Raw genomic sequence first — 23,994 nt, forward strand, 5'->3', positions numbered from 1 at the left:
GCAAATTATTAATTAAATTAATGTTTTTTGAACGCTTTTTTTAGTCTTTTTTTATATAGGGTTTTTTTGTGAGTTTTTTAAGGTTAGAAATTGGTTTTTGAGTGACGACGTGGGTGGAGGACGGTTGAAGACGACCGGTGCATTGGTGGCCACCGTTGGCGGTGGTTCATGATTGGTTTGTTAGGTGTGGTGTACGAAATTAGGTGGAGGGAGACGATGATACGACACCGCGGTTGCCGATAGGGTGAAGGTGGGTCGACGGTGGCAATAGGTACGAACACTAGGTTCGTCGGCGATTGGAAGGAGTGTGGGCGTGAGTATGAAGGAGGGGAGTGCGAGCTAGGTAGCATGAACACTCCTCTCAACTACCAGTCGTCCGTGTCCGACAACGACACTCTTCGGACACGCGCCTAAACGTGTCAGGCCCCTATAAAACCTTGTCTAATTTTCTTCATTTATTTGGGCACATATCAGGCACGCGTCCATGGTATTTGGGCACGTGTGGACATGTGTCCATGGTATTTGGACATATTTGGGGTGAATGATGTTCTTTAGACGAGAAATGAGCTGTCGAAAGAGATTGATTAGAAGTTGGGTTTGAGTGGGAAATGAAAATGAGTTATAGTCAAAGCCAAGTTTTAGCTTCACTTATTTAATATCAAATAATTTTACAAAAAATAAAATCGAACGTTTATAATTATAAATTATACTCCCTCCCATCCACTTTTTTCTTCCCTATTTTTAAAACGGATTATTCAGGTTTTCTTCCTCTTTCCTTTTTGAGAAAGTTTTTATTAATATTATACTCCTACCTCTCTCCACTCATCAAATCCCATCATATCCTTTATTAATATTTAATTCTAATTATTCCTACCTCTCTCAAATAACCAAACTCAACCCATCTCCTTTATTAATATTTAATCCTAATTATTCATACCTCTCTCCAATGACCAAACCTCACTCATATATTTATCAATAATATACTCCCCACCCTTAATCTCCGTGCCCACCTCAAAGAGGGAGAAAAGAGTGGATGAGAGGGAGTACTATATTTTATTAAATTTAAATAATGTGTCCCATGTTTTAATTTTTAAGGGATGTCGTGTCACGTGTCCGTGTTCGTTTTGGTGCTACCTAGAGTGCGAGTGGAGTGATGGCAGGTCGACAGTGGCGATGGGTACTGAACTGGGCGTAGCTAAATTGAATTGAATTGAACGAAGAGCTAAACCGAATCAAAATAAGTTGAAATTAAATCCAAAAGAATAGAACCTTAGGCTCTGTTTGGTAAATGGCATATTGGCCAAATTTCAGCATATTGGAGAGGTTTAGCATGTTTGACTTACAAATATGCTATTTAGAATGTTTGGTTAATGGCATATTGAAATAGCATATTGGGGGTCCAATATGCTATTTTGCAATATGTTGTTCCTAGAGGTGGACACTGGACTGGGCTGGGTCGGGCTGGTGCGGGCTGGGCTGGGGTAGAGCAGCACTAGCACGGCACTAACATAGGACCGGGTTGGGCTGGTTTTGGTCAGGCCCGGGCACGGCACTATAGGGGCGGGCCGTGCCCTTTTTTTTTTTTTTTGAAAAACCGGGCTGAAAACCGGGCTGGGCTAAAAAAAACCAACACTAGCACGGCCCGTAGGGCTGACCGGGCCGGGCTGGGCCATGTGCTGATCGGGCTGCTAAGTTCTGGCTCGTGTCACAGTGCTGGGCCGTGTCGGGCTGGGCTGGCCCGCTATGTTGTCCACCTCTAGCTGCTCCTACTAGCATATTAGGTTAGCAGATTAGAATGAAAAAATATTGTCATATTTACCCCCTTAAAAAATACTAACATTCCTTTTATATATTTAATAAATAATTTATTCATATCCTTATTTGTCATTTTACAAAGAATCTAAACAATCTGCTAATCTAAAACTGTCAATTACCAAACACCTCTAAAACAACTCTTCTAAATAAATCTCCTAGTCAAACTCGCTAAATCATTATGCTAGTCAAATCTGCTTTTTAAATCTGCTTCTGCTAATGTTAATTCGTTGTTTACGAAACAGGGCCTTAGTATAAGACCATCCCCAAGCCAAAAGGTCGACTTAATCGGGTCAATTAGAATTTTACTCTTAATCACTCCTTATTAACTTGACACATGTTCACCCTCCCAAGCAAAAGGTCACGACTTGGGTCAATTAATCCAATCATTTTCCACTTTTCAACATTTCCAATCATTTTCTGCACTCTACCCCACTAAAACCTCTCTCTTACATTTTTCAATTATTATTTACTAACTAATTATACACAAGTTTTTATTGTAATTTTAAAAAAATAAAAGTACTCCAATGTATTTAACATTAATTTAATGACGTACACTTCGGAAAAAAATTATTAAATAACAAAGTTAAAATTTAATAATCGAAAAGCCGATTTCATTGACAATAAAAAAACCGCATACATAATTAAAAAAGCCGCATACATAATTTGAGCAATTAAAAAAAGCCGCATACATTAAAAAAACCGTATTTTTACATAATTAAAAAACCGCATACATAATTAAAAAAGCCGCATACATTAAAAAAACCGCATACTCTTTGTACTTTTAGTGTTAATATATTAGTTTTTTTTTATTGGATTTTAAATATTGTAACTAATTACAATTTGACACATGTAAGGTCAATTCTTGGGTCAATTTGAGCAAGTGAAGGTCACCAATTGACCTCTTCTCACATTTTCAACCCTTGGATCACCCTAATCTTTTGCTTAAATGTGGATTAAGGTGACCTTTCACCAATTGACCCCCCTAATTAACCTTGCTTAAGGGTGGTCTAAGACCATCCCCAAGCAAGAGGTCGACTTAATCGGGTCAATCAGAATTTTTACTCTTAATCACCCCTTATTAACTTGACCCGTGTTCACCCTCCCAAGCAAAAGGTCACGACCTGGGTCAATTAATCCAATCATTTTCCACTTTCTAACATTTTCAATCATTTCCAATCATTTCCCAGATTCTCTACCCCACTAAAACCTCTCTCTTACTTTTTCAATTATTATTTACTAACTAATTATACACAAGTTTTTATTGTAATTTAAAAAAAATAAAAGTAATCTAATATATTAAACATAAATTTAATGACGTACACTTCGGGAAAAAAAATATTAAATAACAATGTTAAAATTTAATATTCCAAAAGACGATTACATTGACAATAAAAAACCGCATTCATAATTAAAAAAACCGCATACATAATTTTAAAAAAAAAAAAAAAAAGCAAAAATGATATTAAAAAACATGAAATACTACGAAATAATATAAAGCATCCAAAACTAATTTTAGTTACGAAAGTTTTGCCAAATATGCTCAATGAGATCATTTTTCAGAGCGATATGAGTGGCATGATCACGAATCTCACCATGAATTTCTACGAATCGTTCTTGAGGCGATCTTCTAAGACGATGATATTCATACGGATCATCACTAGTTGAAGTCGGATTATCTTCTTTGAACTCCGCGATTATGTTTTCATAGTTAAGATAGGTTTCTCGTTCATCTTCAACAATCATATTATGCATAATAATACAAGCCAGAAGAACCTTCCCCATATTATCTGGATCCCAAAGAAGACAGGGGCGTTTGATGAACGCAAATCGAGCTTGTAGGACGCCAAAAGCACGTTCGACATCTTTTCGACAACTCTCTTGTCGAGCTGCAAATAACTTATGCTTTTGAATTTGTGGCGCACTAATTGTTTTAACAAACATTGCCCAACCAGGATATATACCATCAGCAAGATAATATCCCATATTATACTCCGTGCCATTAACCGCAAAATTAACATTAGGGGCGGATTCTTCCAAAACGTCATTAAAGAGTGGAGAACGTTGAAGAACATTAATATCATTGAGCGAACCTGGTGTACCGAAGAAGGCATGCCATATCCACAAATCGTACGAAGCGACCACTTCCAAAATTATTGTTGGCTTTGAACTTCTCCCGGCATATTGTCCCGCCCACGCTGTGGGACAATTTTTCCATTCCCAGTGCATGCAGTCAATGCTACCCAGAACATAGACTCGAGCACCACCACAGGTGCTTTACCATTCCGCTTTTTTTTCGCTGCCTCCCGTCCTTCGGGACGGGCGTTTGTGTTTGTGTCTACATTAAGGCTAGACGGGGTTGCTACATTATCATTAGACGGGGTCGGGACATTAACATTCGACGGGTAATTGACACTAAGAGGGCTAGAATCCATTTCCGACCTCGACCTTTTTGAACCCGACAAATGGGTTGGTTGAAAATTTTGTACGCTCCACTTTGGGTATTTACTCATGATTTTATAAACATGAAAGTCTACAAAATCATTATTTTGGTTCTCCATACGAAATAATTTTTGAGCTAATTCAATGTCGTCTTCAATGTTAGTGTCGCTTGCGGGTGGTCTATTTAAAACTTTTCCGTAGCAACCAACCTATTTGTTGACTAGGAAATTGAGTCGTTTAGAACGGTTTTTCATTCCGTCAAGACTCCTAATACCAATTTGACTTTGATTTTGATTTTCCGTCCGAGTTTGTTCATACAACTCGTGTACCTTACTCCATATTGTGACAGCTCTTTGGTTTTTGCCAACTATTGAGTTGGTGGTATGTAAACACCAAGCGGACATAAGAGCTTCATCCTCCTTTTCGGTCCAATTTCGACCTTCACCAAGTGATTTCGATTGATTTTTTTTTGATGGTAATGATTTTTGTTTGGATTTTTTTGCACAAAAATTAGGAGTTTCCTCAACAAAATCTTGAGTCCGGAGTTGGGACAACAAAATCGGATTTCCAAAACAATCAAAATTTTCATAATTTTGTTCACCCGAAACTAATTCCGTAAAAGTAGGAATTGGAGTACTTTGATTTAGATCGATATTTTGAGTATTTAGAGGTGATATATAATCGTCATTTTCATAACTTAGAAAATCAAAATGATTTAAATCCATATTGTATTGAAAATCAGAAAAGATTATAAGTGTTTTTTTTTTCCTTATGTAAAAGAAGATAATAATTTTTATGACTTTGAAGATTTTGAAAAAATTACTCAGAAGATAAGGAGTAATTTTTATGTAAATAATCTGATTTTGTGCATTTTATAGTGAATTTTTGGACAGTAAAAAATTTATTGTCCAATTAAATGGAAAGTTGGTGTTAAATGTGTTCATTTATTTTTTCTTCCATGCAGGTTGAAGAGGTAGTTGAGTTCAGAGATATTGAAGAGGGAGTATTGAAGAGGGAGTTGGTTGTTGGTTGAAGGTTGAAGCACAAGAAAGTTCACGCCAAAGGATTTGGCAGAATATATTCTAGCTTTGTACTCTATTGTACTTTTGCTGTTACTTTATTAGTTTTCTTTTTTTTTTAATTGAATTTTAAATCTTGTAACCAATTATATATTGACACATGTAAGGCCAATTGTTGGGTCAATTGGAGCAAGTGAAGGTCACCAATTGACCTCTTCTCACATTTTCAACCCTTGGGTCACCTTAATCTTTTGCTTAAATATGGATTAAGGTGACCTTTCCCAATTGACCTTGCTTGGGGGTGGTCTAACAAAGAATTCTTTTCGAGTCAATGAGTCGCCATCCGTGACACAAAAACACACAAACCGAAGTGTCGGACCCTAAATAGAACCTGGAGTGGTCGACCGATCGAGTCTGGACCCTCGTGGCCTTGTTCTTTTGTCTTGCAACTTTCCAAATCGCATTATTTTCCCTTTTTCTTTAGTTTCCACAACCGACCAATCAAAATCAATCACTGCCGTAAAAAACTACGCATTACATTTCCTCCAAATTCTTTCATTTCTTTCTTATTTTTCCAATCAATCGTCAAATAATTTCTTCGCAATCACCAACAATGGCAACTTCCGACGATTCTTCCGACACTACGACCACCGCCGCCGCCGATGAATCCACCACCGGCGACGGCGGAGATGAGGAGGTGACGGTGAACATACGGTGCTCTAATGGCTCCAAATTTACCGTAAAAACAAGGCTTGATTCATCTGTCCGAGATTTCAAGGTTGTTGTCGCACAGAATTCCGATGTTCCTGCCGAACAACAGCGATTGATTTACAAAGGTCGCATTTTAAAAGACGATCATACCCTAACTAGTTATGGTATTATTTCTCCCCTTTTTTTTTTAATTGTTTTTTTGTATTTTTTGTGATGTTTGGATATGATGATGTCGCAGATTATTCGTCGTTTGGATTATTTTCGCTTCGAATCGAGTTTTGATAGCTGGTTTGCGAACTGTGCGATTCGGCGATAGTATTTGAAAGAGTTTGTTTGATAATACTCACTCTGCCCCGATCAATTCTTTACGTTTGCTTTTGACACAATGGCCACTGATTTTGGAGAGGACATGCTTTATAAATAAATGACAAAAGTGAAAAAACAATTTAAATATGTGAAGGATGGTCAATTAAACAATATTAAAACGAGATGCTAGAAAATGACTTAGGCAGCAAAATAAGGAAAACGTAAAGTACTGACCGGGACGGAGAGGGTATGTTTGACCTTTGAACTGCTGATATGTTGGCAAACTCTTCATTTTAGTAGTTCTTGATTTTAAGCATTGGAAGGTTAGTTGATTGACAGAATGACAGTGAAGATGATGTTTTCCGGTTCATCTTAATTGGTGTGTGCAGGAATTTCTTGTGACTTGTCATGGTTTCTTGAATTATGGAGTAGGAGTATGGTGTGTTCTTGTAAATGTAATGATTGTGACACTTGATTGTTGACGAACTTTAATGACATTTTACTCGATAGTGATAAGAGCTTGCATCTACACTATGCTGTTTAGCCGTAGTAGCAATCTGCCCACTTTTTAATAAAGAGACTACATTGGAGGAGTGCTTGGTATTGGTGCGTTTCAGACTTTCAGTGTCGTGTCTTGGGCCGAAATCATTGCCTTTTGAGGATAGTCTACATGTCAATTATGATGTAGAAGAATGATAGTTCTGAATTCTGAGTAGTAGTCAACATCGTTCTTCAAAATGCATTGCTTAGACGTGAAGCACAGACTCAATCGTCTTTTTATCGTCTTATAATTCTTTCCGTGAAGAAAGGCTGTATACGGTGTTGTCTGGTATGGAACATTTGTGTTTCATTAGATGTCACGTTCTCACTTGTGCCGTGAAGTGAATACGTTGAAATAAATTTGTTTATACCCCTGCTTTGGTTATGCGCAGTCAAAATCTCTTGTTTCTATTTTTTTAGGGTTTCAGCTTACAACAAAGGCAATCGACTCTTCTGTGTAACTAAGAACAAAATGCCAGGCAGTGGTCTCGTGACATCTAATCTTATGACTGTTTTTTTTTTTTTTTTTTTTTTGTAGTACCAGTAAGGCAGTAATCAACCAATTCATTTCAGTACTTGAACTTAATTTTCTTTTTGCTCATTGAATTTAGTACATTGAACTGCATTCATTGTCTTCGACATTCCTGTAGTTTTCAGTTTAATTGTTTTCTGGTGAAATTTCCTCGATATATTGTGGGCACACATTGATAAACTTCTCCCTATTCCTTGGAAGGTTTACAGGCAGATCATACAATTCATATGGTTCGTGGCTTTGCTCCGTCTGCTTCCACCACATCTTCTGGTGCTCCAAATTCTGGGACACCTGGCCATACTTCCACTGAAGCTGCACGTAGTGCAACCCCTACTGAAGGGAGAGGTTTGGGAGGTCCTGGTCTTGAGTCTAACTTTCCTGGGCTTGGATTGGGTGGCCTTGGTGGGACAGGAGCTTCTGGTTTACTCGGAGCTGGAATTCCAGATTTTGGACAGATGCAACAACAACTTAACCAAAACCCAAACATAATGAGAGACATAATGAACATGCCTGCCTTCCAGAGTTTGATGAACAATCCAGATATTATGCGTAACCTTATTATGAATAACCCTCAAATGCAGGAGATCATTGATAGAAATCCCGAGCTTGCTCACATATTGAATGACCCTAGCATTCTCAGACAAACCCTTGAAACAGCTAGGAATCCTGAGCTCATGCGCGAGATGATGCGCAACACTGATCGAGCAATGAGCAATATTGAATCTTCTCCCGAAGGATTTAATATGCTTAGGCGCATGTATGAGAATGTGCAAGAGCCTTTTCTGAATGCAACCACAATGGCCGCGGATTCAGGCAACAATCTGAATTCAAATCCGCTTGCCGCTGTTTTTGGGACTCAGGCAGCTACTGGTGGACAGCAGAGAGATGGGTCGAACAATCCATCTACTCCTGGATCTGATTCTGGTGCTCCAAACTCTAATCCTCTGCCAAACCCATGGAGCAATGCGCCTGGTTAGTTTCTTTCTTTTTTCCCTTTTCTTTTTCCCATTTACTCTCGTCGTGTTAGCTCTTCGGTTTTGGTTGCTTTCTATTTTTAGTTGCACTTAGGGCTGGGTTAAGTATCTTGTAAAACCGCTGACGTGGCGAACAATATTTCAGAAAAGTACTCTACAAGGCCTCTCCTTACTCTCACAATTTCAGTCTTTCTCAACCAATCACATTGCCATGTCAGCGGTGTCAAGTTATTGCCTTTTGAAACCAATTTTCTATAAAAAACGAGTAATTGCAATGCACATAATAACCGTGTGGAGTTATTGCCTTATTAACCCAATTTTCCATAAAAAACGAGTAATTACAATGCACATTTTCTATAAAAAACGAGTAATTGCAATGCACATAAAAACCGTGTGAAATTATTGCCTTTTTAACCCAATTTTCCATAAAAAACGAGTAATTACAATGCACATATTAAACCGTGTGAAATTATTGCATTTTTAACCCAATTATCCATAAAAAACGATTGATTCAAATTCACATAAAACGTCTCCATTCTTCACCATTCAGATTTCAATTTTCCATAAAAAACACAATCATCACAATACCCATTGTAGTACCCAATTAATAAAAAAACCTATTTTAAAAAGCGAGACAATTAATAGACATGAAATTACACATTAAAAAAAAAACAACCCATATAAATTACATATAAAACAACAAACAACATAAATTACACATAAAACCCTTAATCTCCCCTATTAAAAAACCGTAAAAAAAAAAAAACAGCCCATATAAATTACATATAAAACAACAAACAATATAAATTACATATAAAACTCTTACTCTACCCTATTAAAAAATCGGTCCATAAATTTTTATATTCTCCATAAACTTCTCGGAAATCACAGTTGCCATAAACCTCTTTATTTTCCTCTTAATTCCCCTTCACTTCCTCTTCATTCGTTCTCCATCTTTCCTCCATCTTTCAACCAGTAAAAAAATTTCTATAAAGCTATTCTCAAAAATTTCTTCTCAATTTCTCAAATGGCCATGACAAATGTTCTTACTATTAGTCAACTCAAATACGGAGTTAGACTTACTCAAATGAATGTTAGGGTTGTTCACAAATGGTCCAGGCTAGAATTTAGCAACAAAAACAACAAAGATAATAAGAAGAAACTCGATGCCATTGAACTATTATTTGTTGATTCAGAGGTATGTCTATTTTCTTTTCAAAATATAGAGGTTGATTATGTATATAACCAAATTACTACCTTAGTTTTCAAAACTCTTCATCTACACAAGAAGGCCAAAAACCTTCATCTACACAAGAAATGCAAAAACCGGCAGGAAGGGTAAAAAACGACAGAATAGGTACGGAAGAAGATCATTTGTAAAAACCTTTATCTACACAAGAAATGCTACATAAATGCATAACAGTGAAAACGTACCTTTACAATTCTTAAAATATCAGCATGATTAGTATTTTTTTTTTGTTAACAATTTTTTTTTGGCAATTTTTATTATTTACAGAATGAGGTTATCCAAGCAACTATTCGGAAACAATTAATTTTCCATTTCGGATCACAACTGTCTGTTGGTGGGGTGTACACCATTCGCAACTCAACAGTAGATAACAACACCGGCCTAGACAAGGCAACCCCTCATCCATACCGTTTAAAGTTTGAGTATTCAACAAAAGTTCATTCCACAAATGATCCAGCAATTCCAGTAAGTCTATATTGATTTGCAAGTTTCAACGACATCTTGGAGGGTAAAATTCCCAATACACATTATATAGGTATGACTCTGCAAATTTAATATTTATCATCAAAAATTTTTTTATTTTCGAGGTACTGTTTTTTTTTTTAAATACTCCCTCCCATTCATAATAAACCTCCCATTTCATTTTGGCACAAATATTAAGGAAACACACTACCCCACCATATAATTAAATTTGAACCACACAAATACACTACCCCACCATACAATTAAATTTGGACCACACAAACATTTACCAAAAAAGGAAATAGGGAGGTTATTGTGAATAGACGGAAAAGGAAATAGGGAGGTTTATTTTGAATGGGAGGGAGTAATATTTAATTTTTGACCTTTGCAGATGTTATAGGAAAACTATATGAAATTGGTCCGATAACAGTAACTCCAAACAAATATGCATGACGTACTATTAAGCTTGATGATTTTCAGTAACCCTCATCTCTATTTATCTTGAATTCGAAAATATTTCACCTTTATAAATTTTATATATCTTAAACTAAAATTTTTTTGGTTAAAATTTTAGGGGAACAAAGCTTTCATGCACATTATGAAATCCTTACACGGTTCAAATACACGATATCATTTCCAAACTTTCCAATCCAGAATAGTCAAAGGTCATTGTCATCCAATGTGTTCAAACAAAAAAATATGAAGGTACTGTAATTCATACATTATATGATCAAAATAATTTTAATGTTGATATAAGACTCTAATATTCAACCTCTTATACTTAATTTTTTAGGTAATTGGCGCGCCCAAACAACTTTCAACGCGTACGTGTGGAAAGACCGAACAAAATAAGTTAGCGTAAAGGAACCATAGAGTTCAGGTAACTGCCACAAATTCTTTGATTTCAAATTATTTTGATCATATAATAGTGGCTGGTAGTTAAAATTGTGAAAAAAATAATATATATAAAAGAGTGATACCTTTGCTCAAATTCTTTGAGTTCTGGTATGTCGGGATTGACTTGAAAAACAGTAGCAGTTACCTGAACTCTATGGTTCTTGTACGCTATTGTTTTTCAAGTCAATCCCGACATACCAGAACTCAAAGAATTTGAGCAAAGGTATCACTCTTTTATATATATTATTTTTTTCACAATTTTAACTACCAGCCACTATTATATGATCAAAATAATTTGAAATCAAAGAATTTGTGGCAGTTACCTGAACTCTATGGTTCCTTTACGTTAACTTTTTTTGTTCGGTCTTTCCACATGTACGCGTTGAAAGTTGTTTGGACGCGCCAATTACCTAAAATTAAGTATAAGAGGTTGAATATTAGAGTCTTATATAAGATTAAAATTATTTTGATCATATATTGTATGAGTTACCCTCCCTTCATATTTTTTTGTTTGAACACAATGGATGACAATGACCTTTGACTGTTTTGGATTGGGAAGTTTGGAAATGATATCGGGTATTTGAACCGTGAAAAGATCCCATAATGTGCATGAAAGCTTTGTTCACCTAAATTTTTTTTTAAAAAAATTTAGTTTAAGATATATAAAATTTATGAAGGTGAAATATTTTCGAATTCAAGATAAATAGAGATGAGGGTTACTGAAAATCTTCAAGCTTAATAGTACGGCATGCATATTTGTTTGGAGTTTCTGTTATCGGACCAATTTCATATAGCTTTCCTATAACATCTGCAAAGGTAAAAAAGGAAATATTTTTTTTAAAAAAAAAACAGTAGCGCGAAAATAAAAAAAATTTGATGATAAATATTAAATTTGCAGAGTCATACCTATATAATGTGTATTGGGAATTTTACCCTCCAAGATGTCGTTGAAACTTGCAAATCGATATAATCTTATTGGAATTGCTGGATCATTTGTGGAATGAACTTTTGTTGAATACTCAAACTTTAAACGGTATGGATGAGGGGTTACCTTGTCTAGGCCGGTGTTGTTATCTACTGTTGAGTTGCGAATGTTGTACACCCCACCAACAGACAGTTGTGATCCGAAATGGGAAATTAATTGTTTCCGAATAGTTGCTTGGATAACCTCATTCTGTAATAATAAAAATTGCCAAAAAAGATTGTTAACAAAAAAAAAAAATTACTAATCATGTTGATATTTTAAGAATTGTAAAGGTACGTTTTCACTGTTGTGCATTTATGTAGCTTTTCTTGTGTAGATGAAGGTTTTTACAAATGATCTTCTTCAGTACCTATCCTGTCGATTTTTGCCCTTCCTGTTGGTTTTTGCATTTCTTGTGTAGATGAAGGTTTTTGGCCTTCTTGTGTAGATGAAGAGTTTTGAAAACTAAGGTAGTAATTTGGTTATATACATAATCAACCTCTATATTTTGAAAAGAAAATAGACATACCTCTGAATCAACAAATAATAGTTCAATGGCATCGAGTTTCTTCTTATTATCTTTGTTGTTTTTGTTGCTAAATTCTAGCCTGGACCATTTGTGAACAACCCTAACATTCATTTGAGTAAGTCTAACTCCGTATTTGAGTTGACTAATAGTAAGAACATTTGTCATGGCCATTTGAGAAATTAAGAAGAAATTTTTGAGAATAGCTTTTTAGAAATTTTTTTACAGGTTAGAAAGATGGAGAACGAATGAAGAGGAAGTGAAGGGGAATTAAGAGGAAAGATGGACCGATTTTTTAATAGGGTAAAGTAAGAGTTTTATGTGTAATTTATATTGTTTGTTGTTTTATATGTAATTTATATGGGCTGTTTTTTTTTTTACGGTTTTTTAATAGGGTAGATTAAGGGTTTTTTGTGTAATTTATGTTGTTTGTTGATTTATATGTAATTTATATGGGCTGTTTTTTTTTAATGTGTAATTTCATGTCTATTAATTGTCTCGCTTTTAAAATAGGTTTTTTTTAATTGGGTACTGCAACGGTTATTGTGTTTTTTGTGGAAAATTGAAATCTGAATGGTGAAGAATGGAGACGTTTTATGTGAATTTGAATCAGTCGTTTTTTATGGATAATTGGGTTGAAAATGCAATAATTTCACACGGTTTAATATGTGCATTGTAATTACTCGTTTTTTATGGAAAATTGGGTTAAAAAGGCAATAATTTCACACGGTTATTATGTGCATTGCAATTACTCGTTTTTTATAGAAAATGTGCATTGTAATTACTCCTTTTTTTATGGAAAATTGGGTTAATAAGGCAATAACTTCATACGGTTATTATGTGCATTGCAATTACTCATTTTTTTATAGAAAATTGGTTTTAAAAGGCAATAACTTGACACCGCTGACATGGCAATGTGATTGGTTGAGAAAGACTGAAATTGTGAGATTAAAGGAGATGCCTTGTAGAGTACTTTTCTGAAATATTGTTGCGCCACGGTAGCGGTTTTACAAGATTCTTTTATAAGTAGGTGCTCCAAACTCTAATCCTCTGCCAAATATTGTTGCACCACACATGATGTTATAGTGTTTGATTTCACGCAAGTATTTCAAACACCTCCACATATCCAACGACAAACATCAATTCAACAAAGTAAAGGTAAAGCACCGTTGTATAACACCCAAAATGGTATGTTTCTCAATTTAAGGATTTCTATAAAAATAAGTACGTACCAATCACTCTGATTTTTATGTTACTAACTTATTTATTTATATTTTCCTCATTATCTTAAATTGACTAATTTTACTCAAGCACTTCAACCGCATCCAAATATTCAAAGTCAGTTATCAATTCAGCCACATAAGGGTAAATCACAATTGTATCAATCTCAAACTGGTATGTCTATCACTTTGTGAATTTGTTTTTAAATAAAGTATAGCTGTGAAAATGAAAAATTATTCTTTTTCGTTATCTGAATAATGTACTCAACAATTTTTGTTGTTTTAAAAAAGCACCAGATCGGACGAAAAATAAACTAATGGCAGCCTCTATAAGCAACTTTTGGAATGGTAATCGACTTACTACCTCTTTGAGAAAAAATCAACTTATAACTATTTGATTTTTTAATAACCCAAATGTGTACCTTAATTTTGTCTCATAGATTATAAGTTGGGAAAAGGTGTAAACGATTACCTACTTGCACAAACCTCAAGGAAACAACGGAAACAAAAATTGTCCGTCAAAAGATCCAATGCAAATTTGGTAGTTTTTACGGGCCATAATATTTATTTAACCCAACAACAACGGGCAGCAAAGTTAGCGAGGGAAAAGAGGAAGCTTATCTTACGTCAAAGAAGGATTGCTAAAAATTCTTCCAGCTCAAGAAGCACAACTCTATCTAGCACCATCACATTTGGTAAATTTCATCAAAACCTTGCACTTTATTCAAAAATAAAGGAAAAAAAAATTAACATTTACAAAATTTATACATTTGTACAGATAATATTGAACAACAACTTTCGGGGAATGAAAATGAGATCACCGATAACACTTCACTACAGCGGCATTTTGAAAAACAAAACATGATCCGAGATATAGCAAGGGATCTTTCATCAGCATATGAATCTTATGAAGCTAATAATCGTTTAAAAATGGTAGATGATGACCTTCAAGGTCATATTATTTTCATATTTCAAGCACAATCATTTTTCATTCTTTTCTACTGACATTTCTCTTTACTAACAGATCTTGAAGGATACGATGATATCGGGGACCCTATTTACACTTGCACTAAATGTGGAGCTCAGATGTGGTATGGTGAAAGGGATCGTATGGATACCAAGCCCGTGGTGCCCTCTTTTACTATATGTTGTAAAAATGGAATAGTAGAACTTCCGTTTATAAAAAAACCTCCAAAGTTGTTATGTGATCTCTTAATGCGAAAATACCCCAAAAGTAAACATTTCATTGAGAACATACGTAGTTACAATAATATGTTTTCATTTACATCTATGGGTGGCAAAATAGATCATTCAGTGAATCGAGGTAGGGGTCCTTACACATTTAGAATAGGTGGGGAAAATACACATTTAATTGGAAGCTTATTACCTAATAATGACGCACCGCCCAAATTTTGTCAACTTTATATTTACGACACCGAAGAGGAGTTCAAGCACAAGAAGAATGCTCTAAGGTTAGCCTTTTTTTTTTCTATTTCAAAGTTTTAGTCAATTTTTCTTCAGTTTAATATTTTAATCTTTAACAATTATATATGCAGCTCTACTAATGGTATTCAGTTTGACGATGGTCTAATGAAGGATTTAAAATAAATGGTTGATCGTTACAATGTTTTGCCAAAATTATTTAGAATGGCTAGAGATCGGCTACACCAAGGTGCTGATGGTGAGGTGAGGTTAAGGCTCATTAGTGCACGTAATACAGATGGGAGGACATATAATTTATCTACTGTCTCAGAGGTGGCTGCCCTTATTGTGGGAGATATGGAGAACACAGTTGATAGTAGGGACATTGTGGTTGAGGAACGCTCTAGTAGACTACAACGTATATCAGAGCTACATGCTTCTTATTTAGCCTTGCAGTACCTTATTCTCTTTCCGCGTGGAGAGGATGGTCATAGACTTGACATCCCTCATAGTCAACATTCTATAGCATCTTCAAGTAGCAATGAGAACACTAGGGATAAGTTAACCTTGAGGGAGTGGTTTACTTTTCGCATTCAAGACAGATCATCAGCCAAGGAATATCCAACTATTTTGATGGGAGGTATATTCTTTTGGACCTAATTAGTTTTTTTGTGCTTATTAATTTTTTCCTTTTTTATTTAAATTTTTTATTATTTTAACCTTCAATTAATTTAGTGTTTAAATATATGGTTTCTTTAAAAAAAATTGTTCTAACTTTATTTATTTGTCAGGAAAACTATTTCAATAATTTGTTGCTGACGGTTGCACGATGATAGAATCTGACCGCTTAAAGTACATCCGTTTCAACCAACCAAAGTTGCGGTCGGAGAACTTCAAGAATCTAGAAAATGCAACCGCTATAGAACAAATGAACCCGTCCTCCGCTGGTGTTCGTTTCATTGTCCCCTCATCTTTTAAAGGGAGTAAGGGTTACATGAGAGAAACATATCAAGATACAATGACCATTTGAAGGTGTTGTGGGTATCCTGATTTGTTTATTACCTTCACATGCAACCAAAAATGGCCTGAAATTACTAGGTTTGTTCAAAAGAGAGGACTACGGCCAGAGGATAGACCTGATATACTTACTCAAGTATTTAAGTTGAAACTCGACGAGCTCATGCGGGACCATAAAGAACGACATATTTTTGGACGAACAAGGGCAGGTGAATTTATCATTTTAATTATTTAGTTTACTTTTTAAACATATCTTTCACTACAAGAAAACAAGACAAAGGCGACAGACATGCTACAGTCGCCAATTTGGCGACAGAAAAAAAAACTCGGGCGACCAATACCCGTCGCCAATTTGGCGACTATAGCTTTTTATCCAAAAATCCGTATGAAATCCAAGGGCGACCGAATATTATCCAATTTGGCGACCGAAAACAGTCGCCAAATTTGGCGACCAATACCCGTCGCCAATTTGGCGACCAAAAACGGTCGCTAATAGCCTGTTAATTTTTTTTGCCAGTTTCTTCACCCCGTCCCTCATTCATTCTATCATCAACCAAAAAAAAAATCGCCAAGAAACCCGACGACCCGACGCCACCACCAACTACAACGACCACCGGACGCCACCACTCGCCGCCGCCATCCGCACACCACATCACCACATCACTACCGACCCTTTGTTTTTCTTTTTAATAAAGGTTTGTTTTCGACTCAAATTGATTTAATTACTCCAATCCTTCATATTTTGTTTAAGTTGTGATGCTTATTTAGTATCTAGTTGTAATTTATACATTAGTGATGCTTATTAATGTATGTAGTTGTAATTTAATTAGCATTTTTGTTAATTAATTTGAGTTAGGGTTAGAAATTGGGGTTTTTGTTAAATTAGTAATGTGATTTGATTAGGGGATGTAATTGAAGGTTATCTTGATAATATTAGTATTATTGAAGGTAGTAACTTAGTTTTAGTAATATTGAAGTAGTATTGTTGAAGGTAGTATAGTTTTATGAAGGTAGTATAATGTTAGGATTGTATAAATTTGCCTTATAATTAACGAAATTAAGTTAGAATGAGCATGATGTATAAATTTGTTAAATTAGTAATGTCATTTGATTAGGGGATTGTATAAATTTGCCTTATAATTTTGACAACTTATTTAATATATAATGACCTAGTACCCGTTTAAGAATTACTCATTAGGAGCAATTCTTGAATAGTCCCCATTTTGGGATAGTATTTGTACGTTTCAAGTCACTTAAGTAGTAAACACATAGTTGTGATTTTATTAATGAGAAAAGAATTTGGTTGCAATTTTCTCCAATGTTCTCTGAATACATATGTGGAATATGTATCTTTTCCACATTGTGTATTTGGAGAACTAAGGGGAATTGTTTAATTTTTTTCTCATTAATAATTCACAAATGTGTGTTTGCTAGTGACTTGAAACATACATTGATGGGTTTAGGTTGGAGTGATAAGGACCCAATTAAAATCTTGAAATTAGCATAAAATGGAGGATGAGATAACCATTGCTTTTTTTGTTGAAATTAAATATTATTATTTAAAATGGTTAGTTTGCTATATATTGCTTATAGATTAAAATGAAGAGATCTGAACGTAGCTGGATGTACGAAGAAAGAGTAGATAAGAAGAAACGTCCTATCGCTAGATTTGTAAAGGGAGTTCGTGGATTTATTGAATTTGCTAGATGTCAAGATTCATATGATTTGGAACAACATAAACTTAGGTGTCCTTGTACTAAATGTAAAAACTTAAAATATTTATTTGACATTGAAGTAGAAGAGCATCTTGTGACAAATGGTTTTTTTCCAAACTACTACAATTGAATCTCCCATGGAGAAAAATATTATCCCGAAAAGCTTCAAATCCAACAAAATGAGAACCCATATAGAGAAATGGTACTTGATGCCTTTCAGTCTAATGATTTCTGATGGGGCACATTCTGCACCCGCTGACCAAGTCAACACATTGAGCAAGGTCAAAGATATTCACAGCAAGTCAACGGCTTAGACAGCCTAACCGACGAGGCCTGTCGGCCTGTCAGATGGGTCCCGGCCGGGGCAACCAACCAGCCGGGGCACACATCCATGAACTCATATCCAAGACCCCTCGGCGGTGGGTCAACAGAGCCCGCCGGCCTGCCATAGGTCCCTCGGCCGAGGGGTAGATCAGTCTTTCCACCTGCTAGCCACTTGGCCACTTGGCCACTACGTGACAAAAGGTGAAAGTCTATAAATACTCCTCAACTATCATTGAGGAAAGGATCCACAATTTAACCTAAGAATCACTATTCATCTGGTAATATCTTCCTTATCTCTCTACAATACGTACTTTGCCAAGTAACAACCACTTACCTCTCTAAGTTACTGACTTGAGCGTCGGAGTGAGTTCGCTCGGTCCAAAGCCGAGCCCTCAGTTTGTTCATCGTTTCAGGAGACCGCAAGGAGGATTCAACTAAAGACGTCATTCTACAAGCACGGGTGGTAACGTATAACTGCTCTGGAATTACACCCGGAACAATTTCATTAATGACGACCGTGTACCAATGATTGATGAAGAACAACCAAACCCAAGAGTAAAAGCCTTTTTTGACATGCTAAGTGCTTCCGGAAAAACCTTATATGAGGGGAGTAGAATGACATTGTTACAAGTTGCATCCAGGATAGTTTCTTTAAAATGTGAGTATAATATGCCATTTAAAGCCGTTGATAGTATTGCTACGTTGGTTGAGGATGTTATACCCGATAATAATGTTATGACCCGAAATTTCTATAATACCAAGAAAGTGGTCAAAGGTCTTCAACTTCCACATGAAAAGATTGATGCATGTCCTAAAGGATGTATGCTTTTTTGGAAAGATGATGCTTTGCTTGACAAATGTAAGAAATGTCAAAGGGATAGATATGAGACAAGTGAAGGAAATATTGTTTTAAAGGGGAAGAAGGGTAATAAAAGGAGTGGAAAGAGAAAGAAACCAATATCAGAAAACACATTAATTTATTTTCCATTAGCTCCTAGACTTCAAAGAATGTATGCCACGAAAAATCTTGCCAACCAAATGAGATGGCACAAAGAAAATCCTCGTACACCAGGAAAGATGTGTCATCCGAGTGACGGGGAGGAGTGGAAGCGTTTTGATAGGTTATATCCCGATTTTGCCGAGGAACCTCGCAATGTGAGACTTGGCTTGTGTACGGATGGGTTTGACCCTTTTGGTCAGTTTGGTAGAAACTACTCATGTTGGCCCGTAATGACCACGCCGTACAACTTACCTCCTTGGCTTTGTCTGAAAAGACAATTTATTTTCCTCTCTTTACTTATTCCCGGTCCTGATAACCCAAAAAACCATCTGGATGTTTATTTACAACCGTTGGTGGAGGAACTGAAGTATTTGTGGGAAGTTGGTGTAGAAACATTTGATGTGTCTAAGAAGCAAAATTTCCAACTAAGAGCTTCATTGTTATGGACTATAAATGATTTTCCCGCATATGGTATGCTATCAGGATGGGCAACCGCTGGGCGAAAGGCATGTCCTTATTGCATGGATAGGAGTAAAGCATTTTATCTTCCTAATTCCAAAAAAATTAGTTGGTTTGATTGTCATAGATGTTTCTTACCGGATGTACATATTCATAGAGAGAACAAGAAATATTTCTTAAAAGGTAAGGAGGTGCGTGACAATGCTCCGGTTCGACTCAAGGGGATGAGATATGGGAGGTCAGACGTGATTTGCCATCAACTCGTCGATGGGATCAAGAAGAGTTTAAAGAGTTGAAAGAGAAAAAAAATGGTTGGTTTAAAAGAAGTATTTTTGGGAGCTTCCCTCTTTGGAAAACAATGTTGATCAGACACAATTTGGATGTGATGCACATAGAGAAGAACTTCTTTGAGTTACTTATTCATACGATTATGGATGTAAAAGGAAAGACACGTGATGATATTAATTCAAGAATAGAATTGAAGAAATTTTGTGATCGTCCTAAACTTCATATTCGTAAGGATGGGGCTAAACCAAAAGCCATATTTACTCTTGACAAAGCTCAAAGAAAGGTATTGTGCGATTGGATAGGAAACTTGAAGTTTCCCGATGGATATGCATCCGATTTGAGCCGTTGTGTTGATTTGAAGGAACTGAAGTTGAAAAGGTTGAAAAGTCATGATTGTCATGTTTTCATGGAGCGCTTATTACCCGTGGCTTTTAAAAATTTACTCCCGACTACGATTTGGAATGCGATTCTGAGAAATAAGTCAATTTTTTAGAGATTTATGTTCCTCCACGATATCAGTTGAGGACATGAGTCGTTTAGAAGAGCAAATACCAGAAATTTTGTGTAAACTTGAGATGATATTTCCGCCTTCTTTTTCAATTCGATGGAGCATCTACCTATCCATTTGCCATATGAAGCTAAAGTTGGTGGACCCGTCCAATATAGGTGGATGTATCCTTTCGAAAGGTTTCTTAATCATGTGAAGAAAAAAATTGGTAATAAAGCTCTTGTGGAAGGTTCTATATGCAATGCCTACCTAACGGAAGAGATTGCCAATTTTTGCTCTCTTTATTTTGAAAAACATATTGAGACCAAAGCAAAATACTTGAATATTGATGAAGCAGATGAACTAGATACAAGTATACCCAAGTGTTTTCAAATGCAGGATGAAATAGGGTGTTCATCAGCTGGGGGAACAAGATTTCTGGATGACAAGGAGTATAACCGTGCCCACCTTTATGTGCTATCTAATTGTGAGGTTTTGGAGCCATATGAAGCTCAATTTGTGACAGATTTCATTAAAGAACACCCAAATGTGAACAGAGAGGATGTTTGGCATAAGCATGAGGATCAATTTCCGGCACTGGTTTCGGAAGCATGTATGTAAGCTAAATATTCAAGATGATGTGATAAGAAGCTTGGCTTTGGGTCCTTCTCGAAAGGCTGTGACGTGGAATCGATATTCAGTTAATGGGTTTAAGTTTCAAACATTTGACTATGGCAAAAGTAAGGCTAAATGCAACTACGGCGTTACTATTTCTTCTCTTGATGGCAATGAATATTATGGCATATTAGAGGATATCTTTGAGTTGTGCTACAATGGCCGGGATCGGAGTTATAAAACCGTCTTATTCAAGATTCAATGGAGGGATAATTCCGTAGCTGGAACGAGAGTCCATGATCGTTACAAACTCGTGGAAGTGAATCATACTCGAACCTACTCTCAATATGACCCATTTATACTTGCACAACAAGTTTATCAAGTTTATTTTGCATCTCTTCCGAGCACAAGTAATGATAGACAACAAAAGCAATGGTGGGCCGTTTTTAAAACAAAGGCACGATCAGAAGTTGATACATCTTTTTTCCAAGAAGAGGTTGTATCAGAAAGAGTTTTGTCCCCAGTTGATCATGATGAAATTATTTATGCAAATGAGATAGAAGCGGAGGAGGAGTTAGAAGAGGAAGAAGAAGAGAATGATAAGGAGAGGGATGGGATAGAAGAGGGGGAAGAAGAAGAAGAAGAAGAAGAAGAAGAAGAAGAAGAGGATGATGATGATGATGATGATGATGATGAGTAAGAGAAGGTATTGAAAGTATACATATCAAAATTTGGAAACAATTATTAGCGTTTTATTTTTTCTTTTATACCTGTTTATTAGGTTTTATTTTTTTGTATCTTATAATAATTATCCTGTAATATTTGCTAACACTTTTTATTCAATTGTAGTACACATGGCTCGTGGAGGAGGTAGGCAGCGCGGAGGCTATAGTGAGGGAGGTAGTAGCTCCCGAGAGCAGGAGGAGGACGTTGACCGTTCTACTACGGAGGTGAGTGAGGAGGAGGAGGAGGAGGAGGAGGAGGAGGAGGTTGCTATACCCCGACATACTGACGGCAGGATGATCCTTGATCCGAATGGTCTTTGGTAATTTTTTATTCATTCTAGTTTGTAATTTTTTTATTTAGTAATAAATGACTTTTTTTAGACATATGTTATACATTTTTTTCCTATATAATTATGTTTTTAACATGTTTGATTTCAGGTTTAGAAGTCAAACAGTTGTTCGTGGTGTGACTAATAGCACCCAAGAGAACATGACACACGGCGTTACTTGTTGGAGTAACGCTAGTGATGAAGATAAGGAGATGTGGTTCAACAACTTCCGGGTATCTATTTATAAAATATATATTATTAAATATAATTTATTTATTTTGATTACCTTATTATTAATTTGTTTCTCATCTATGTGTTTACTTTTTGTAGCGTGTGTTCTATTGGCCAACCGACCTTGAGCGCCTAGTTTGGCAAATGTATAATGACATTGGCAAGAAGAGGCTAAGGGACAACATGTATAAGGTGTCTAAGAGGAAGAAGGCGTCATCTTTCATGAAAGGTATTTAGTTTCTTTTAATACCCGTAATTAGTTAAAATTCATTACATATTTTGAAACTATATTAATTAATAATTGTTATTTTATTGATTATAGGTTCGTCATATGAGGAATATACCAAGTACCGGAACAGTCCTGAGTTCAAGGAAGTATCGGCCCGGAACAAGATCAACAGGAAAGGAGGAGATCAGGACGCGGAAGTTGAGCCTACTCATTATGAAGGGTCTCAATCTTTTCATGATCGTGTGGTGTTAGATGTAAGTTATTTGTCTTAGCTTTTAATTTAATAGTCTTCTAATTTAATTAGTCTCATTAATTATCATGTTTGAGTAACAATTTCTTTGTTTTTTTTTTCCGGAAGACCAAGAAGAATAAGGGCAAGGTACCCACGATTGTTGATCTCTTTGTTGACACTCACGCAAAGAAGACAAGCAAGGGCAAGTTGATCTTCGCGAAGGAAAAAGATCAACAGTTATATGTAAGTGTCAAAAAATAAAAATTTCTTAGCTTTTTAAAGTATATGTTTTATCAATTTTTAGATAAGTAACCTCTAACCATTAATGTTTTATCAATTTTTTAGGAACAATTCCTTGTCCGTAGGAAGAACAACCCGGAAATTGATGACAATGAGCTATGGTTTGATCTTGTTGAGGGGTTCCAAAGAGGAGATGTGTATGGAGCCGGGTCAGCAAAGGAGATTTTCTACCCTCCTACAAGAAGAAGAGGGTCAATTTCCTCCCAACAACAACCTTATACCCCAAGTGTCGTAAGTGTGCTCCAAGCTCAATTAGCCGCCAGGGAGAGGCAGGATGTCGAGAGGGAGAGGCGGGATGCCGAGAGAGATGAAGAAATTCGGAGGATGAAGGAGGAAATGGACCGGATGAACTCCTTCTTCGTCAATTGCAACACTGGGTGGCGCCCGCAACCAAAGGATCCTAGAGATCCTAATTATGGAGGTGGTAGTGGAGCGGGAGCAAGTTTCCCTGTTATGTAGTTTTTTAGAGAACATGTTATTCCCGGATAATGTTAGATGACCAAAACTCGTAGTTGTGTGTATGGAGCATGATTTTCTTTATCAAGTTTTGTTGTGTTGGCTTCCCATGTGTTCTCTGCTGGAAGTGTTGGTTTATTTGCAGGTTTTTACGTATTTGGCTAGGTCAAAAACGATTTTTAGGCTAAAAAAAATGTAAATTTGGCGACGGATACTGGGCAATTGGCGACGGGAAACCGTCGCTAAGTTTCTGATCATGAATTAATTTTAGGGTCATTGGCGACGGGAAACATTGCAATTGGCGACGGAAATCAGTCGCCAAAATGGCGACCAAAAACAGTCGCCAAAATGGCGACCAAAAACCGTCGCCAATCCTGAAGATTTGGAGGTGACGTGGCTTGAAAAAAGGCGACTGATGACAGTCGCTAAATTGGCGACCCAACACAGTCGCCAAATTTGGCGACGAGTTTCTGTCGCCCGCTTTAAAAAAATTCAGTCGCCAAAATTGGCG

The 23,994-nt window shown here is 36.2% G+C and overlaps 3 protein-coding genes and 1 long non-coding RNA gene across 6 annotated transcripts; 3 read left to right on the forward strand and 1 right to left on the reverse strand.

Annotated features, from left to right (window-relative positions):
- Window positions 1-3,327: 3,327 nt before the first annotated feature.
- Window positions 3,328-4,247, reverse strand: LOC141613062 (uncharacterized). Its single transcript, XM_074431797.1, has 2 exons — window positions 4,010-4,247; window positions 3,328-3,905 (listed from the first exon to the last, which is right to left on the reverse strand). The coding sequence occupies exons 1-2, from the start codon at window positions 4,245-4,247 to the stop codon at window positions 3,328-3,330; spliced, it is 816 nt and encodes a 271-aa protein (XP_074287898.1).
- Window positions 4,248-5,675: 1,428 nt separating this feature from the next.
- LOC141611314 (ubiquitin domain-containing protein DSK2a-like) lies at window positions 5,676-16,302 on the forward strand. Of its 2 annotated transcripts, XM_074429830.1 has the most exons (9): window positions 5,676-6,148; window positions 7,564-8,334; window positions 13,746-13,829; window positions 13,946-14,002; window positions 14,095-14,349; window positions 14,433-14,606; window positions 14,679-15,126; window positions 15,211-15,716; window positions 15,868-16,302. In XM_074429830.1, exons 1-8 carry the CDS (start codon window positions 5,887-5,889, stop codon window positions 15,260-15,262), a joined length of 2,103 nt encoding a protein of 700 aa, XP_074285931.1. In that variant the 5' UTR covers window positions 5,676-5,886; the 3' UTR covers window positions 15,263-15,716; window positions 15,868-16,302. The 2 variants fall into 2 exon arrangements, with proteins under 2 accessions (XP_074285931.1, XP_074285932.1); XM_074429831.1 differs by lacking the exons at window positions 15,211-15,716; window positions 15,868-16,302 and having other exon boundaries at window positions 5,679-6,148; window positions 14,433-14,587; window positions 14,679-14,909.
- Window positions 12,208-13,037, forward strand: LOC141611317 (uncharacterized). Its single transcript, XR_012528582.1, has 2 exons — window positions 12,208-12,378; window positions 12,663-13,037. It is a non-coding gene; the product is annotated as an uncharacterized LOC141611317 (long non-coding RNA).
- An 8-nt stretch (window positions 16,303-16,310) lies between the features above and the next one.
- Window positions 16,311-23,591, forward strand: LOC141611316 (uncharacterized). 2 transcript variants are annotated; one of them, XM_074429833.1, is made up of 7 exons: window positions 16,311-16,788; window positions 21,831-22,026; window positions 22,145-22,268; window positions 22,366-22,495; window positions 22,589-22,749; window positions 22,854-22,970; window positions 23,073-23,591. In XM_074429833.1, exons 2-7 carry the CDS (start codon window positions 21,836-21,838, stop codon window positions 23,484-23,486), a joined length of 1,137 nt encoding a protein of 378 aa, XP_074285934.1. In that variant the 5' UTR covers window positions 16,311-16,788; window positions 21,831-21,835; the 3' UTR covers window positions 23,487-23,591. The 2 variants fall into 2 exon arrangements, with proteins under 2 accessions (XP_074285934.1, XP_074285935.1); XM_074429834.1 differs by lacking the exon at window positions 16,311-16,788 and adding an exon at window positions 21,057-21,687.
- The last annotated feature ends 403 nt before the right edge of the window (window positions 23,592-23,994 follow it).

This window comes from Silene latifolia, chromosome 11 (assembly GCF_048544455.1).
Source record: "Silene latifolia isolate original U9 population chromosome 11, ASM4854445v1, whole genome shotgun sequence".
Lineage (NCBI taxonomy): Eukaryota > Viridiplantae > Streptophyta > Magnoliopsida > Caryophyllales > Caryophyllaceae > Silene > Silene latifolia.